The following is a 19,089-nucleotide window of genomic DNA, read 5'->3' as shown; positions in this document are numbered from 1 at the left end:
ATGAAGTCCCAGAGATGCCATGTCAATTTCAGAGTTTGTCTCTTTGGTATCCTACCTAAGAAAAGACTAATACCAGGTCAGGAGGCTAGCTGACCCTCATACACGTCTGTTCAGAGGGCAGGCCAGGGGGTCAAAGGTCACGTCTTACTGGTGGAGCTCAGCCCTTGAACTCAACTCCACATTTAGCCTCTTTGCACAGCACGCCAAGGAGCTTTCTCCTGAGACCTCCTCTTCTCTGAGAACACAGAGAGTGAGTGGGGGAGGTGGGGGCAAAAAAGAGAATGGTGGAGGGTGGGGTGGATGCAGCCCATGACGCTGGTTAATGGGCAGCTTGGAATGTGGGCACAAAGCCTGTGTTGCCTCCTCTTTGGGAATTAATTTCTATTTAAAAAGAACAGACATAGACTCATGCACTCGCCCGTGTGAAATAAAGAGTTTGGGATTTATTCAACAATGTTTGCTCAGGCGCCGTCTGCGCAAAGCTGATCCCCCGCTCCTCCCTCTACCTGCAGCCGCTACGTGAAATGACTTCCTCAACTTTTACTCTGATATCTGCTCTAAAAAAAAAATTAAAAATGCTGCGTCTCATTGTTTTAACATCAGATTCTCCTCCTCTGTTTTTGTCCGGCAGAAGACGAGAGCTCAGGCGCGCCGTACCACCGTGAGAGGCGCAATGCCATCAGCTCCCAGGCCCCGGCGGCCGGCGCCCCTGACCGGACTGTAAACGAGGAGCCCTCCACCTCCACGGAGGAGCGCCCCTCCCTGCTCAAGAAGGAGCTGCACAGTTCCCTCCCCCACCTGACCGAACATGCTCTGCCGTACCGAGGCACGCTGTTTACGATGGACCCCCGCAACGGCTACCTGGACTCGCACTATCGTAAGTCTTGCTAGCTGCGAAATACGTGCTATTGCGTCTGTATTTTTCAAGTGGAAACATTGATCTTTAAAAAGTTAAGAGACGGCTCAAGGACATGTTTGTTGCACCTCAAATGCTGAGGCCGAGTTTGCCTCTTTACTGTAGGTGAGAGGCAGAACTGCCAGATGCTTGATTAAGTCTGACAGATTAGCCATTCTCTTACGCTCGCCTCTACAACACACACACACACTTGCGAACACATGCACGCACGCTTGTCTTGTTTCGTGCCTGGGAAGTTAGTATGGGGAACGGCCGGCGTAGCTTCTTAATTCCCTCATTAGGGGCCTGTCTGAACACAGTACTCCACTTTCTCTCATCAACACACACTTCAAAGCCCCAAAGCAGCGCCGAGTCAAACCTCACCACCCCCTACTCTGCCGCTCTCTCTCTCTCTGGGACTCAGAGGCTGTGTGAGAGAGGAAGAGAGAGAGACGAACAGAGACGAAGCCCAAGAGATTGGGGTGAAGGAATAGCTGTGGCTCGAGCGAGATAGCGGAGATAATTCGAAACAAAGGTGCGATAGACAGCGGTAGTTAGATAAAAGTGAAGCTGTGTGTGTACGTGGAAAGCGAGAACAGGAGATAGATGTTTGGGGAGTAACGGGCTGATTAGGAGGTTAATTCTTCGGCCACTGTAGCCAGGACTTTGCCTGCAGACAAGGATTTGATGTGATAGCTTGTTTAGTTTGGTTACACTGGCTCTGAATTGGGGGAGACAGAGTGGGACAGATTTTAATCCAGTGCCTGTAATGAAAAGTCCAGTGGACCCCAACCTTATACTGTAACTCTATTTATTCGGCCACTTCATTAGCTACTGCTCCCTCGTGCTTGGGTGCCTGACAGTCACTAAGGTGCCTCTTTCAGGTAAAGATTACTTAAAAACCAGGCAACGGTGCTGTGGACAGGACCCTCGAGGGCAGAACATTACTGCCCATTACGTCCTCACCTAACTCAGCAACACTGCCACTTCTCATTTCATGTACGTGTGTGGGTGTGTGTGAAGGAGCTCTGGTGGTTCCAGACCGCTGAAGCCTTGGGGTAGGAGGGGGTTAGGAGCGGGGGTGTCGCTCAGAGGCTTGGGGTCATGTGGAAAAGTCATAGTCTGAAATGGAGAGTTCAAAAGCAGCAGGAAAAGTCGAAAGGGCCGCCGCTTCAAGAGGCGTTCTTTGTGCGCTGGACTCAAGAGGCTGGAAGACTGCAATCATATGAAGCGGCGCGGAGCAGAGCGCCGTGATGTTAGTGATGCTTGCTGGGAAGCTATAGGCCCGATGCACATATTTTATTCTCCTTCTACAGCAAAAAAACGCCAGACATTTCCCCATTTCAGCCTCTGAAATATAATGACTTTCTACTTTTCTCTTTTTTGAACTGAAAGTCTTTAAGTCTTCGGCTATTTGCCAAAGTTAAAATGATCATTCTCACCATGGGGGTTTGTGGTGGGCATTAAAAAATGAACTTGACGAGTCAGAATAACCACCAAAGTGAATCGTTAGTTGCGGGCCTCGTGTCAGTAGATGCAAAACAACCGATTCGGACTTAAAAGCGCAAGGTCTGAATGACTTCTTGTGTTTTCACTGATGTTTTTCTGTCAATTCTCTGATCCGGCTTGCGCTCAGGAAGACTTACGATCTGAGATGAGAGCATTGCCGTGTAAAACACCTCCTCCTGGCCCCAGGTGTTGAAGACATGGGGGTGTCCCTAAAGGCGGCGGTCCCATTCTGTCTGATTGAACCCAGTACCAGAGCTCAATCCCCATGTGCTTTGGCGGTCTGAGGGTCAGCAGAACGAAAGGGGACCCCTTAAACCTCTGCTTCCTCCCCCCTCCTCCTCCTTCCTCCTCCTCCTCCCCCCCCTGAGCCCGCTTTGAACCAGAAGCCTGTGGCATCTGTCGCCACTCCTGCACCACAAGGTGTAAAAAGCCACCGGCTCCTGTTCTGGTTTCTGGTTCCATACACAATTGAGCACACATACACATACACACACAGCTCTTACTCCGCCAGTGGCAGCCTCTCTCTATGAGGGCTTTGTCACCTCCTAAATTCATCCCAGGTGTGTGCGTGTGTGATGGAGAGGGGGCCCTAAGCCTTTGTGCTGTGCTTGCACACCGCGCCACGCCATGCAGCAGACAGCCAGGTAAATCCGATTACTCTTAGCGCTGGTGTGTGTCAGTGCTTAATGTGCCTAAATGCGACGGCACCTGCAGTCTCCCCACACCTGGACGCTTGGTCGTTAACGTGGTGGCGAAGCTCTGGGAGGTGTGGGAGTCGAGACGAGAGCAAAGGGAGGGGTTTATCTTCAGGGGTCTGGGTAAATCTCTGCTATTCACCCAGACTCATGATCTCCCACTCCTCTTATGTCCTTGGCCTAAGACTGTGTTTACTCTGTTTTTTTTTTTACACACCCACTTCAGCGCAGAAAAGAGGAGGCACTAAGGAAACATTGCTCCCATTGTTAGCATTAGCTAATCGCGGTGATGCCTGAGTCTTAGCCGCTTTTCTCGGGCAAACACTGGATAAGAGTCCATATCCTTCTTACCACGACGCTAATACGTGGGGCTTGGCTGCGGGATAAGAAGAAAGGATTGAGATGAGGATTAATGAGGGAGAAGTCTTTTTTTAAAATCTTAATTGTGTGGAAGTGTGAATGGGATGCGCAGCGCTGACATCTGTTTACATTGTGTGCTGATTAGCCGGTCAGCGGTCCTGCAGCAACAGTGAGCCCACTTGCTGGCGAGGCATCTCCGTCTCCTCCGAGGGGATCCCTTTTCTTTAAAGTGTCTCCTTCTTGCGCTTCCTTGCCAGGCTAAACACACCCGTAGAGGGACTTAAAGCGCATCCTCTTCAAAGGCTTTTTTTTTTTGCAAATATTGAATTGTACTGAATGTTGCCCGAGAATGTTTAGTGAAAGGAAGGCAACTAGAGGAAAGTAAATTTGCCAAGCTTTAGAGACGATGCCCAAGTATTTTGGCGCTGAAGTGATATAAGTTTTGTGGGTGTGCTTATAGGTCATTGATAGGGCTAGACCAGACACATTAAGTGTCTCACAGACATCAATGGTTTATGGTTTAGCTCCTTAAAGAATCTATCCCAGATCTGTCTGCTGGGGTCTAATCCCCAAACCAAAGCCATGCTGTCCTCGACTGATCTCAAACACCAACTCAGCTAAGCTACGAGCAGTGGAGGTGTGGGCCTGTTGGCCGGAGGATTCCTTCACATGCATCACAGTAACCCCGCTTTTTGAGCCTGGCCAAAGGTGACGGCTACATGGATCACAGTGGCCCCGCATTCTGGGAAAGCTGCAGTAAAACCTGTTCCAGGGCTTTTGTGGTGCAGCGGGGGGTGATGGGTGTCCAGTCACAGAGGTTAAACTCTAAACTGCTGCGCTGAGCTGATCTCAGGTCTACTCGGCCGTAGCACGCCAGCCGCTGCCTCGGCGTCACTCTGTCTAGCTCTGTATCAAAATGCAGCTGACCACTGAACTGAATGAGCTAGCTGTCATCAAACCGAACGTGATCCACGCAACAATAGCCCTGGACTCTCTACAGTTAATTACACCGCTTGGTTACTCCGTTCATATGAAATGCACTTTCCACATGTCTTGAAAGAAATACCAGAAAGAGCAGGAATAAGGAGTTATTAAGTGTAGAAGCGGAGCGCTCTTGTGGAATTGCATTCAAAGAACCAACTTCCTGGTCTCTTGTTGGTTTAAATGTGACAACTGGCTGTGATACAAGGTTCAAACATCCTCCCACAAAGAACCGGGGAGAGCCCGGGGTGAGAGGACACGTGCCTGTTTCAAGGGTAAGTGTTTGTCTTTGTGATTGTTTCAATATTGGCTTTTGGAGCGCGGTGGCACGGTGCAGTCCCCCAGCGGTGTGCCGGCACAGAGAAGCCTGGGGCACACTGCAGGCAATGGAGAGGGATCCCTTCCATCCACCTCCTTTCATCAAGAAAGAACAACATGGGCCTGTGCTCTGCTGTGGCCCCTTGGTCCAGCGCACCAGGGATAATCAGATGATCCCCTTTTATACAGCTTATTAGAGGCATCTCATGCTTTAAGATAGGCAATATTCTCACATGCATGTGCCCCTTTGTAGTGTGTGATGATTTAAGAGGGTTAAGCAGAGTTTGAAGTGACTCGAGAATGCACTTTCATACCGTCTTACGGTCATGTGGTGCTCTCACCACAAAGCTGGTGAGTGCGAACGGAATATCTCGGAATAATGGCGGCGCTTATTAACAATGATGAGATTAAATGTGACGGGACTAAGGAGAATTAAGACGAATTTCCAGAGAACCGAAGATGCTCAAAGAAGAATACTCAGCATTTCTTAGCGTCACTGCAGCAACATCTGTCAGCGCGTTTAACTAATCAGTCAAGTCACAGAAGCGTGGGGGAACAATAGCACTGTGCTGATCTGAAGGCTTAAAAGGAAGATTTGTTGTATCTTGTCCACCCAAAAGGAGAATAAACGGCAGAAAACCCCACTGGCAACAATAACATTAAGCACTATACTATACAAGCAAGAAGACGAATGCTCGTGCTCATGGGGGCTTGTCCTTAGCTATCTGGTTAAAGCCACAATATCTCCCTTCTTTAAGTTACCCTGTAGTCTCCAGTAGGATAATCACCTCTGTGTGCTGTGGGACAGTCTGAGTTCTTCATGTTTGTTTTGTGTGTATCCAAATCTCATCGCTCCTCTTTAGTATTCGCATTCCTCTTTCATAGCGGCAAAAGATAAGCAGCCTTATCCCTTCAGCCAACAACCCGTATCTTGCTCTCGTCTCTGGAGGGTCACAAGTATATATTGTTCTACACGAAGAGGAGCCTGATGAACACAGTGTAATTAAAATGTTTCCAGCACCCGGGTGAAACGTAAGATATCACGGGAGAAAAGAGAACGAGGAAGGGAGTCACAGCTGAGGCTGAGGGTGTAAGTGAGACGGAGGGGTAAGAAGAAGAGAGAAGAGGCAGAGAGAGTGCAGAGGAAGGAGGAGGGGGGGTGTAACAAAGCAGAAAATGAAGAGAGACATAAAAGAATGGGAGCTCAAGGAGGTCAGGCCCATCACAGGCTTTAGTGTTGCCTTCAAAGATGCCTGGGACAGGTGGCAGCTCCAGACAATCTCGCACCACAGAGCAGCATCCTCTCAGGAGGAGATAAGGGATTCCTCCATCCAGGCACCCTCCTCTCCCTCCTCCCACCTCTCCTGCACTCCCCCCCCCCTCCCTCCCATCTCGGGGTTCTCCCAGACGGGCTGCTTTGATGTGGCTCAGTGTGAGCGGGCAGCTGTAGGCCACAGGGCTGCAGCGGCGCTGCTGGGCCACTGGGCCAGCGGACCGTTGGGATCCGACTCGAGCGCGGCTCAATCAGCGGGGCTCTTCGGTGCCCGGCACTTTCAGGTCTCATTAAAGCGCTCCGGCAGGGTTAATCCTCTTTAAGGTTTACATGGGCCCCAGTTTGTCTCTCTGCCCAGGCTGAGGGAACCCCTGGGCGCCACCTGCGTGACAAAGACTCAAATCACTGTGACACAAGTTCCTTCCGTCTTTGCTCCTCTACTCCCCTTGTATGTTCCTCTCACTCTTCCCTCGTTTTTCTATGGCTCTCGCTCTTCTTCCCTTGTGCATTCTGCCTCTTCATTCCTCCCTTTCCCTTGACAGTACCTAGGCCTGGTTGTAAGTCTTTCAGGATTATTTGGGTGGAATCTGTTGACGAGGGTGCAGTAAATGGATTACAACTTTGTCCTTGTTTTGGGAGGAGGGAAAGGGGAGAGATCAGGAGGATGCGCTTTGAATAATTAGAGAGGCAAAGAAAAAGAGATAGACAGAGAGCGGATTTAACTGAGAGAATTAGGAAAACATTGCAAGAGGGTGAAAGAGAGGGTAAGGTGACAGCGTTGCAGAGAGAGAAAAGGAAAGAGAATCTAAGAGTTCCAGATGTTGTTCTACTCATAAGACCTAATTGGTCCAGAGGCGTCAAACCCTGTCTGGCCCTGCTGAGCCCAGCGGCCGTTTGTCTGATTGCTGTGACACTGGGCTTTGTCTTCACTCTGTGACACACAGTTTCCTCCGTTAGCCCAAATAATGGCCAGGCACCTCTAGAGGCTTTGTCTAACGTCAGAATGTGGTCTGTGGAAAACAGAGGAGCAGACTTCCAACACAGGGGGATACCATTTGATTGCAAAGTAAGAACAGGTTTATTAAACTATGCTTTTTAGAGTCATCCCCCACCTTCCAGATACTCGTTTTACACTCATTTTAACACACGGTGAATTCAGAGCATCACGTTGTTGCCAACTGTGAACTCGTCTGCTTTGTGAATTTAGAAAAACAAACCCCAAGATTTAGATTTAGTTAGTTTTCCAACTGTAACCTTTATAATAAAAGAGGTTCATGCTACCCTTTTCACTTTAATGAACGATTTGCCGCTACACAGCCAAAGCAATGTGCTGCTTTTCGTCCGCTCACCCTCAAGTCTTGAAAGTCAGACTGCCCATGAACGCACCACAGAGGAGAATTTCTAAACTATACCTCTCTTTCAGTCACATTATGAAGCAATTATACATAATTCTGACACAAAGAAGTAAAGGTGAGAAAGCTCTGACTGTGATGGATTACATCTTTTAATCAAGATAAAGTTGACATTCATGGAAATGAACGGCGGCTACCTGGAAATGTAATTTAGTAAACAAAATCACATTAAAGCGGCAGGCTGTGGTCATTGGCCTCTGAGGGGGATTCAGAATTGAGAAGCTGTCCGCTTTCGCCCAAGCAGTGGCCGGCCCCCGCGTGTTATTAAAATGCATGCGCATGAGCCTCGCAGCCCGCTATCACCACAGCCACATGCAGCTTTAGTATCACCTGCACAGGGGCCCGAGGAGGAGCCGTGACACGGGGCTGTGGAGCCTGATGCAGCTGTGGCAATCACGAACACGGTCACCGGTACGACCTTGACTCCTACATGCGTGTCGCAGGGAATCAGAATAGCTTATCATACATTTTCAGACGGATTGCAGAATTTGTGAACAAAAAGAATATTTTTTTTTCTTTTGTCAGTGACCCCAATTTCTAAATAAAGATCTCAAAAAAGACCAAACCCTAAAGTTGGTTTGTACGCGAGTGCAATAAATCACACCGGGGCGGTTGGAGCCAAATAAATGTAGCAAAGTCCTGGTGAGTTAACCCGTGGTTTAAATCAGCACCCTTCTCTCTGAGAGTTATCACTGTTTGGAGAGAAGGAGATGGACAGAGGTGAAGGATAAAGAGAGTGTTGCAGCTACTAAACTGCTGTGTCTTTCCCCGGCTGGGTGGACGGGAGAGGAGGCTGGAGGGTGTGGTAGGGCAGCGACGGTGCAGGAGTGAGGAGACGGTGAGGAGGTCCCAGGCTCTTTTCTGTTCTGCTCCCAAGTTCATCCCAATCTGGAGAGCTTCAGCGAACGTATGAGATAGATTGGCGCCTCGCGGAGGCTTCGTGAAATAAACCTTCACTCCCGGATCCAAACGGGGATGCAGGGGAAGAGAAGGAAAAATGGGAAATCGCCGGGGTTGGATGGTGCTGGGGGCCCCTGGAAAGAGGCGTGTGCGTGCTTAGCTCCACTTTCTAGCAAGAAAAGACTCCTTCCACTCGCAATTTGTTGAGATTGGCTTGGTAAATTTCTTACAGATGCTGCGAGCCATTAAGGTATTACGGCTGAATGTCAAATGGCTACACATCGTACAGGAGGCACCCTTAAAAAAAAATGTTTTAAGAAAGTTTGGGGAATTGTTACAAACTCTTTAGGATGACCTACGTGGGGAGATGCCCTGCTCGAACGTTAAGCCCCTGAGCAAATATGCACAGACTTGTTCAGTCTAGACAAACAAATTACTCCTGACACGAGCAGCGGTGGAATGTATACCCCGACAGAAAGCCTGTTATCGTGCAGACGTTTCTCTTTTTACCACTCACTTTCTCTCCCCTGCTCTGTTTTTCTTTTTCCACCGTGTTAATTACTTTTACCCACAGGAAGACTGTTTGTGTTTAAGGGTGTGAGAGCGAGTGAGTGAGAAAGACAGAAGAAGAAAAAAAAATACAACCCAGAAAAGATCACAGCGGAAGAGGGGGAAAAAAAAAATCTATTGATTTACGGAGGAAGGGCAGAGTGTGCCAGCCTCGCGTATATGATGAATGGCAGAGAGACTGGCAATCCAGGGCCTTGCACTCTTCTGTTATTTAACCTCTCTGCTTGCTTTCTTCTCCCCCCCTTCTCACCATTTCTCTTTGCTGAATAAAGGCACTTTTTTTTTTTTTTTTATGTTTCTGTATTCCTTTGCCATCGCAGTGTTTCATACAGAGGAGAAAGCTCTGCACAGCGAGAACATTAGGCTAATTTATACAGCGGTAATTAGGCCATTAGACCTGAAACAATTTGGGACCCGTAATTAAGCAAAGCGCTCCAAAAGTCAACAGCAACTCCCATTGAGCTTAGCTAAACAGTCTCGGAAAGTGTTATTTACATGTCCAAACAGCTTGAGGTCTCGGCGTAAGCAAACACGACGAGAGACGGGGTGTGAAGGGATTGATCAGAGGGGAGCTTACCCTCGCGGGATGGGCAGCTTCCGAACTACTTGTGCTAACAGTCTGAGGTTTCTCCCGTCTCCTGCCAGACCGATCATGATGCGAGGCTCAGCATCTTATTTCTAGAGGAAAACTGGGATCAACATACCGAGTCATATTTTTGCTCATTCTTGTCTGCAGTCACGTCATGTATGGGAACATTTCCTTCCATGCTCTAAAGTCTTAAACCTTGCAGTTATTATTTTTTATTTTCTTCTATTTAATGATGACACTTGATTTGATGCCAGTAGTAGTGTCAGAACCAGTGAAAAAAAGTAAAAATTAGTACATTTTACAGAAGAAAACGGGAAACAAGGCAACAAACAAAACAACACCAAACGAGGCTGAAGCACTGGGAGAAAGGGCGACCAGCTGATATAGCCGAGGCAGACCAGGTGAGCTGCATTAGTGGACGACCCCCCCCCCCCCCCCCCCCCCCCCCCACAACGTCAGCCGTTGCTTGTCATAGCAGGCCGAGGCGTATTAATAACAGCTGCATTCCACTCAGAGGAGGTGTTGCTTTTGTGCATGTGGGTTCACTTGCTGCTCAAAGGTCAGTTTGAATTTCTGGAGAGCAGACATCTTGTGATGTGAAATGATTTTTCTCATGAACACGGCTGAAGGCAGCACATGTTCACTGCTGTCATAAGCATGGGCCAGCTCCGAGGCATAACGAGGGTCATCGCATCAAGAGTAGAAGACTCTTGAGCTTTTACCGAGCTGCTGACAACAAAACCTGCAGTGGATTGTTTGCGTTTAAAAATATACGGTGCTCAAGTTATTTTAAATTCAAACCCTTGCTTGGTTGGTAGTTTTAAACTTGAGGTTCGAGACCTCTCAGAATGACCTTTATTCGCCGTCATCAGGTCTTTTTGCAGAATACTGAGCACCTCCTCAGGCCTCTAAAGTTATTCATATAAAACAGTCTGAGAAGGAAAAACACTCCACTTCTGTTCATTAAAAGGCCGTGAGTCAGTAAAAAACACCAATAAAGAAATGTACTCAAGACTACTTTGTCCTTATTTCGCACGGTAAAGTCATCCACACGTGCTTTCAGTCTCTCCCAGCGAATAGCGGCAAAAGTTGCACACGCATGCACTTTCGAACATGCGAACAGACGTCGTGCCGGGCATCTTTCACACACTCTGCAAAGTGTTGCAGAGCGGTGGCGTAACTGCGGGCCCCGCTGCAGACGAGCGTGCCTGAGCCGTGAGATCATGAGCAGGGAGAGAGGTGGCATAATGAAATCTGGCAGTCACGGCCGCGGCACAGGCTTCATATGTTCCACATTAGCAATTCACAAACCTCTGGAGCAGGCCCCAGCAGCCCTTTCCTCCCCTCCGCCTTAGTCGCTTATGACAATCTGTCACTGGCTCTTTGTGCTCTCGCGGTGGAGTGTCGATGAGAAGTGCAGTGTTTGTGGAAGAGTGTCTCGTCCTCGGCTGCGGGTGACACTCTGTTAGAGCAGAGGCAGTGAACCCTCACCAGAGGAGAGGAGGAGCCCAGGTTTAGCCGCCAAGACAATAAACTCGCAATGCTGAGTTGACAACAAAAGAGAAAGAAGAGAAATTGTTTGTATTATCGAAAGCCGAATCAGAATTGCGAGTGACAGCTCAAATTCTCTGTAAGTATCACATCACATGCGTTCCGAAGCACTGTGAAGATCCTTTGTGGCAAAACTTCCATTATGAGAGGAGATTAACCAATAAGGATATTGCAAATGATGTGCTTTAGGCTTTATCCTCCCCTTGTCCTCCCCCTTCTTTTGAAATTATTCAAGTGTCCAATAAAGGACAAGGCAATTACCGTCCTCTCTTTAATGAAGGGGAAAGTAGCTTTTGGTCCTGAGCATGGTGTGTTTGTGTTGAATTAGAATTAATGAGCCTGGTCAAAGTTTGCTTCTAATTGCCCTTTCATTAAGACCCATTTGTAATCATGTCTTAATAACTCCCATCCCTTCTCCTAAAAGCCTGAAAAAGAATAAAAATGAACACTGCTGCTGTGAAAAATCGCACCGAGGTCATTAAAATGTTTGAGAGGAGTTCTGAAGAGGCGAGAAATTGGTTGAAATCTATATTTCAAGAGACTGAAAACGTTTTTCAAACTCCGATATCGCAGGCTCCTGGCTTTCAGCATCTGATCGGCTGAGATGATTTATTTAATTCCTCTCGCGTTGCCAGCAGTGGTTTACCATATGCAACCAGGAAAAAGAACGCGGTGATTACACTTCCTTTAGGAATGCTTGAGCTGCTGTGGTGTGTGGCTGGCTGCAGTGGGAAGGTAAAAACTGTGACGCGTGTGTTGGCTTCCTGCGTGCCTTCCAGCTGTATTCTGTATTAGAGGCCGAGAATACCCCTGAATATCCAGAAGAGCAGGGGCAATTTAGCCCCGGAGTAAACAGTAAGGAGTCCCTACAGGAAACGCTGCAGATGGATTGCAGGATGGAGTCTCTCCCCCCCCCCACTTTCCTTTGCTCTCTGTTCTTTGTGACTGTATACATTCCCTCTAGTGACACAGGGCTGTTTGCCTTGCTAATGGAGAGCTGCGCTGGTGTAAAAGAGGTGGCAGGCTCTATTTAGATAGGGCCATAATAAAGTAAACTTCTGAGTCGGATTTAAATAAACCTCAGCGGAATGGTTTGCCATGCGGCAAAGTCATGGGCAATGGCAAGAGGGAGGGAGGGAGGGAGGGAGTGAGGGAAAGAGTGATGAAGGAGCAAGAAAAAGAGTCCAGTCTAGGCGCAGGGCCGTGCTGAGTGAGTAGCTCCAGAGACATAAACAAAAGGGGGATCTGGGTAATTCAATGAGGAGTGGCGGATGTGGGAATGAAGCTGTATGTTGTGGGGGTGAAGGGTGGAGTCTTTAAAATGTTTTCACAGTTTCTAATCTCCAAAGTCATCCCTCATTGCCAAACACGACCGAGGTTAGTATAAAGTTCCTGCCATGTGGGTAGGGATGAGCGAGATTAGAGAACACAGAGCTTTTACTCCCACCGAACGGGCGCAGAGTACACAGACCCTGGTAAACCTGAAGGTTCATTTCCGTGTCTGACAGCCGAGGGCCCGGCAGCCCAGGAGTGGAGCCGCGGAGAGTAAACAAAGCAGATTCTGCCCTTGTCTTCCAGCAGCCCGGCCCTCCATCCCCTCATCCAGCCCTCCCTCAGCAGCTCTGGAATCGGTCGAGGTGAGCCGAGCAAAAACTGAGTCATCAGGAGAAAACTATCAAACAGACAGAGATGGAGTGGTCAGATACTTGCCAGAGCTGTATGGAGGAAGCTTTTACCACTTATCTCTGCTATTGTGAAAACAAGATGAAACCACTTGCGTGGTTTCTAGAAGTTTGCCTAAGTTTAGCTTTCACTCGTTGAACACGTCAAGCAAACGTATGTGCTCGTTTAAGAGTATTCTTTATGATCAGTGATGGAATCAGAGACATTTAGTGGTCCTGATAGTAAGACACCATAGTCAAAGGGACACACACCTATGACTTGGATTTTTTTTTTGCACATTATTTCATTTGATTTCTTCTGCATGGAGACAGTGAATCCCTTTGGACCTTTTCTACCTCTGGTTCCCCTAAAAGACGTCAAAAAATAGGCCGTCGTCTGGATCAGCTGTTTGCTAAAGGTGCACAAGCAAATGCAATAGCTGTGGCTGTCTTACAGTGTGTCACACGTGAACCGGTATTTAAGGCTTAAAAGGGCACTCCAGCAATTTATCATGCCCGAGTCAATTTAATACTCACGGGGAGTGCTGCGGCTTGTGAAAACAGCTGTATAATTTTTGTCTGCGGATCGGGAAAGAGCTTTTAAAAACCTCCAGAAATGCTCAAGTTACATCAAACTGGGTATCTGGAGTTTGAACTCGAGGCTTGTGTTGCATTTTAAAGACAAGGGAGTTTAACAGACGAGAGGGTCAAATTTAATATTCTAACCAATTGCATCATGAGAAATATAGGATGCAGAGTTTTTGGTAAATGTGGCTGTGATTCCGTAGTTTCTATGGAAATGCTTCTGTACGGGAGACTGTCTATAACACACCAAGCCGACGGTTGTCCATTGGTAAGCTCATGTGGCCCAGTGTAGCTCTAGTCGAACTGTGTCGGTGGCTTTTAATCCTGCAGCTGATTAGTAAACCAGTGCCCAAGAAGGGGAGTAACAAAAGTAGACGAAACAACAAAGGTCCGAGGGCACCAACCGAAGACTTTTCTTATTTTCATTCTGATTTCCCAATGACATGATCATCTAGAGCAGGGGTCTTCAACGTTTTCCAGGCCAAGGACCCCCAAACTGATGGAGAGATGGAGTGGGGACCCCCTACTTATGTGTATGTGTATTTCAAGACGTTTAAATTTATGGAAAAAAAAAAATCGCGACCCCCCCCGCAGTACCTCACTGGACCCCCTAGGGGTCACGGACCCCCTGTTGAAGACCTCTGATCGAGAATGAATAAACTGATCAGCATGGCCAGGAGGGACCAGCCCTGTACGACGGTTTTAGCTCTTCTTTAGCTTCCTAGCCTCCCAGCTAATGGAAGGTCCGCTTCTTTCCCCTTTTAAATAAAGAATATGGACGAGTGCCATCCTTGGTGTGAAGATCCAGCTGGCTGTTGGCCGTGTTCAAGTCCAACTTTTTGGTCCAGGTTCACCATCACAGTTGGCCTTTTGATGTCGGCGTAGCACATCCTGGTCTTAATACTTTCATAAACTCCAGGATTACGAACAACACCGAACTGATCTCTTAATTGTAGCTGTTTGTGTCCAAGTTCATCCCAGTAAATGAGTGAGGGATGAGGTAAGCGGACCTGAGATTTGCTCAGGGATCAACACCTGCTGCGTTGCCCAACGTTGCAGCTGCATTCATCACGGCCCAACACTTGCAGACCTGTTGGGCACCCCACCGTTTGGCCATCTGCCCTCTTGGCTCACGCCTCCAAATGTTTACAAGCGAAAGAAAACACATAGCCTCAGAGACTTGCTGCGTGAAGTTATGCAGATGTCGACACATGCTTCGCCTCAGGGCGGTGATACGCAACTTGGCAGTGGTCTCAGTAACAGGCAGTAAAGTGCTCCAGCAATGAGATTCGGGTTCGTACGTCATGAGATGTGATTCATTCGGGTTTAATGGTCTTTCGCCGTTTCTGTCTTTCCCTACAAGTTTTAACCCATTTTTAGTTTCACAACATTAAGAGGGAGCATTCGTGCTCACACGTCCGCTTGTTACAACGTGTCCAGCGATGGATGCGCGGTTGCAACACACGATCCAATCTTAAGTTCAGTTAGGTTAAAAGATGAGTAAGAGCATATGGGAATTCACTCTGGTGGCGGAACAACAGTTTCAATTTCAGGGGTAAAAATAAAGAGAGGCTTGGAGGCTCGTATTATGCAAATGTTTAAATGTTTTTATCTGGAGGGGGGAAAAAAAGGAGCCTCTGGATTCACTCTGTGACAAAACACTGAAATGGAAGAGGATGTTTTTGTTCTCATTTTGTACGTCTCATTGGTCGTACTTAAATGTTATCCTTTGTAAGGAACCATATTATGCTTGGCACGGTGAGAAATGTGCCGTTTGGCTGCTTTTCTTACGGTTATCTATCGCTGTTTATTTTGAGGTCTATCAGCCCTGAGACGTTTACAAAGACTTCCTCTGCGAACATTTTGGAGCAGATTTTAGCTCTGCGCGTTTAATGAGGTCTCCTTTGGGTGGGTCCGCTGAAAGATAGCCATCAACCACTGCCTTTCATTAAAGCTGCTATTTAGATTAGCCGAGGAGGGAACGGCTCCACATGACAATATGGTTTAGAAGAACTTGAGGTCTTGCAAAGTGTAAAGAAAAAAATGGCTAATGTTTCTTCTCTTTCCTCTTTCACACAGCTGCTCCACAGTTCTTCCCTACTTTCCATCCTCCCGTGCCAATTGACGACAGACATACCCAGGGACGCTACATCTACGAGCCCTCCCCTGTGCCCCCTCTTCACGTGTAAGTCTCTCCAAAGTGGTCACACGCACTCAAACACACACCGAAATGCCGCTGATCGCAACCGGGAGCGCGTTTGATTCCGCTCCCCGGCTATTAATGGCGATACAAATCAAACCCGCGAAAAACTTCCTTCCGCCTGTGGGCGTGGAGCATCCTCCTCGTGGGTGCTGGGTGCCTCTCTTTGCCTTTCAGGATCAAAGGCCGCGGCCCCGTACGTGCGCAACATGATCCGCATGTCAGAGACACGCAAATGAACATGTGTCAGAGACATGGAAATGAGAGCAGGGCGAGGGAAGCCTGGGAGCGCGCAATTCTCATAAGAGCAGTGATCAAGCCCTGTCAAGAGAAGGAAGCGATGCCTCCGCTGACATCTCCCCGTCTCCGACAGACACAGATGGGCCCCTGACAACGCGGGCCGCGTACGGCTAACCACCGCGCCTCGTCCAATCGCACGCATGCACGTGCTATTACATACGAAGCAAGGTAGAAACATGGTGCCTCGTAAGAAAGAGCGGTGAGTATTTATAAGCGGGGTAACTCTTGTTACAGTAGTCTCCTATTTCCCTGGAGTTCTTCTGGCGGTGTCGGCCGGGTCAGCAGAGAACTTCAAAGACCTCTGCATTCCCTCGGCTCACTCATACACAAATTGCTCTTTTTTTCCTTTCGGCTCACTTTTAGTCACCCTGTTCCACTCCTTTACTCCCTCTCCATCATTTGTATTCTTTGCATACAAACCATGCTTCACCGTCCTTGCGGAGCTTGTTTCCTACTTGCAGACACGGAGGAAGCGATCACCGCGCGACGAGGACAAATTGGATGGGGCAGCTACTTGGGCCGCATTATGTTTGATATTCTTCATCATTATCAACTCCCCCCTTCTCCTCCTCAGGAGTCATATCTCTCCCTTGCTGATGTGCCACTAAGCGTAATGAATTTTTTATGCCCTCCCCCCACCCACCCCCACGCCTCCACCTCCGGCCCACCGCACCTCTCAACCTCTCGTCTCCTGCGCGGGGGCTACAGCAGAGGAAGAAAGGAGGTGGGCGGGGGGGGGGGGAGGCGAGGAAATAAAAAAAAAAAAAGGGATGTGATTGATGCCCCGTGTCACTGCAAACAAAATGGCAAATATAATTTAGCATTTAGCTTATGCGGAGATAATGGGGCGAGCACGCACAGGCAACACTGGCTCAAACAAACAGCCGGGCTTGTTATCCGTCAGGAGCGCTTTGGTGCGACGTGGAGCGCAGGTTAGGGAGGAGAAAAATGAGGAGGGGTGGGGTGGGTGGTGGTGGTGGGGTGGTTAGAGGGACAACACAGAGCCGGGGAATTGAATTAAGGGGGAGAAGTTACGCAGCAGCGCCGCTGTCTTCAGTCACTCTGTCCGGACAGGAGTTATCTGTGCGCTTGGTTTGCTGTCACTGGAGACACGGTCGTGCTCTGCCGCGCTACTTAGGGCCTATTTACCCAAACCATTAAGCATAGAGCTGTTTAATATGACACGCCACGTCGAGGGGAACTATTTGTCACCATTATAAGATAGCTGTTGAGTGGCCGGACTTAAATCCGCGAACTCACTGTCGTGCGCGTTATCCGCGAGCTTATGCGGCTTCCATGCCGAAATCACCTCTTTGGTAGCAGCAATATTGCCTTCTTGATTAAAAAAGCTGCTCTGAATTCCTCAGTGAGAAGAGGCACTCATCACTTGTGGTATTGCAGCTGGGTCCAACCACCTGATGGCAAATTACAAGAGTTAATTACACTCAAAAGGTTTTGTGCAACTTTTGGCTGCGGTTGAACTTTAAAAAGTAGATCTGCCCGGGTTTAAGCGGCGCATTCTGCCCGTTAATGCCGCTCGCAGCCAGCCCGAGCAAACAGAGGCAGTCAACGTATAGCTGTCGCTTCGGGGAAATGGAGGACAGGAGGCGGCTTATGGAGAAATATTGAATTGTTTTAAGACAAGTTCTCCTCGGCGAGCAGAATTAATCGTTATTAGCCCTCTCAAAGATATGCCTAAGTACACAGGGACTATTATTGCGGTACTTCCCCATGCAACCTCTCATTACGGCCTGTAATTACAGTTGGGTTGGCCCTGCGGCGGTTCCATCAATCCAGCCGGCTTCCCCCCGCCGCGCGCACGAGTCAGAGCCACCACCGGGCGTCCGTGGCCGGAGAAAAACGCGGCGAACGCCCGGCAGCTTGTTTCCTCTCCGCCACAATGACACATCCACCATTCTGTGCGTGGCAAATGAACAGAATCATATCCTATTACCGTGAAGGGCCTAATTGAAACATGTTTATTTATGGCCCTCGTTTTCAGACGAGGAGCGGGCGTTAGCAGCGCAGCTAACGGGCTCCAGCGATATGAGGCGGTGGAATTAAATTAAAAGCTCATAAAATGAAATATGCTCTGTATTAGCTGTTTGACACTTAATTTGCCTTCAAATGAGCAGAGGAAATCACAAATTAACTGTCCTTTGTTTTTTCCCCTCTTTACCTCTCCTCCTCTATTAGGCAAGGGAGAGTGCAATTACAGACAGAGGCTAATCGTTTAGTTTATGAATTCTTGTGGGGAAGGTACCAATGTGCCATTCAATATTAAAGCCTCAGGGTCAGGAGAGGGGGTGGGGGTCCCTTCTCCCGGCTGCCTGCTTTACTCAGAAACTCATATATTCATGTGAAAGAACAGCACTTAACAAGAGTTTTAACATTATGTTGAGATTGAAATGATCCCAACAACTAACAAGAAGTTTCCGTAACAGCCTGACAGAAGCAAAGCGTCTCTGTCCTGCACTGATCCAGGTCCAGCAAGAGTCTTTACCGCGTCTGTCGCCTGGAAAACAGCAAAACCTCCTCCCTCACCAAGGAAAGAAACGGCCCTTCCTGCCCCAGAGAAGATGCTTCCTGCTTAAATAAACACATTGATCGGTGAAGAGCATGCTCTCCACGGGAGCTGTGGTCCCCGCGGCCGCAGCCATTGTGCGGGACTGGCTTAATGGGAGTTTAGGGGGGGCCAAGAGAAGAGACCGCTCCTTTCATTCCAGCTTTATTGCCTGACCGCGGTACACAGCAAAACAAAACAGGCCTCTCATGCAGGCTCAACGCCCGCTCTCGGTCACCCGGAGACCGCTCAGAACAAACAGAGGTATTCGTCACAAGTCAATTATCGGCATCGGAGTTTGCTCTGGAGTCCCGGGCCCTCACGCCGTGAATGGGGCTGCTAAAACAACAAAACATTCTTACGGGATAAGCAATTGACTCGCAACCTTTTGCTCACTTACTGTGTTTGAAGTTAGAAGAGAATTAGTCGAACTGAGTCCATTTAAGAGTCCATAAAGTTGTAGAACAAAGAGAGGACTCTGAGCTTTGACTTTTCTTGATTTAATTGTGGATTTATGATAAATATCTGTAACCAGTTTATAAAAAAACACAAAACTAACACATTACTTTCATAGAAGATGAGGAAAAATGTAAAAATACAATCTATAGTTAAAATACTGTCCTTTTTCTGTCCTAAAAAATATATAAAGAGACTCCTTGACACAAAGACACTTGACTCACTGGCATATAGACACCTTAAGGATATTTTAATGGATTTAGAGAACTGC

General features: G+C 48.2%; 1 protein-coding gene across 1 annotated transcript in view; it reads left to right on the top strand.

The window, feature by feature from the left end:
• gli3 (GLI family zinc finger 3) overlaps positions 1 to 19,089 on the top strand; it is a 90,975-nt gene that overhangs the window by 33,008 nt on the left and 38,878 nt on the right. The window contains 2 exon segments of the mRNA XM_084565994.1: positions 632 to 877; positions 15,379 to 15,484. Of these exon segments, the coding sequence (XP_084422120.1) occupies positions 632 to 877; positions 15,379 to 15,484 (352 nt within the window).

Source organism: Chelon labrosus (genome assembly GCF_963514085.1).
Source record: "Chelon labrosus genome assembly, chromosome: 18".
Taxonomy (NCBI): Eukaryota; Metazoa; Chordata; class Actinopteri; order Mugiliformes; family Mugilidae; genus Chelon; species Chelon labrosus.
Note: the sequence above shows the minus strand (reverse complement) of the source record. Positions and strands in the feature narration are given on the sequence as shown.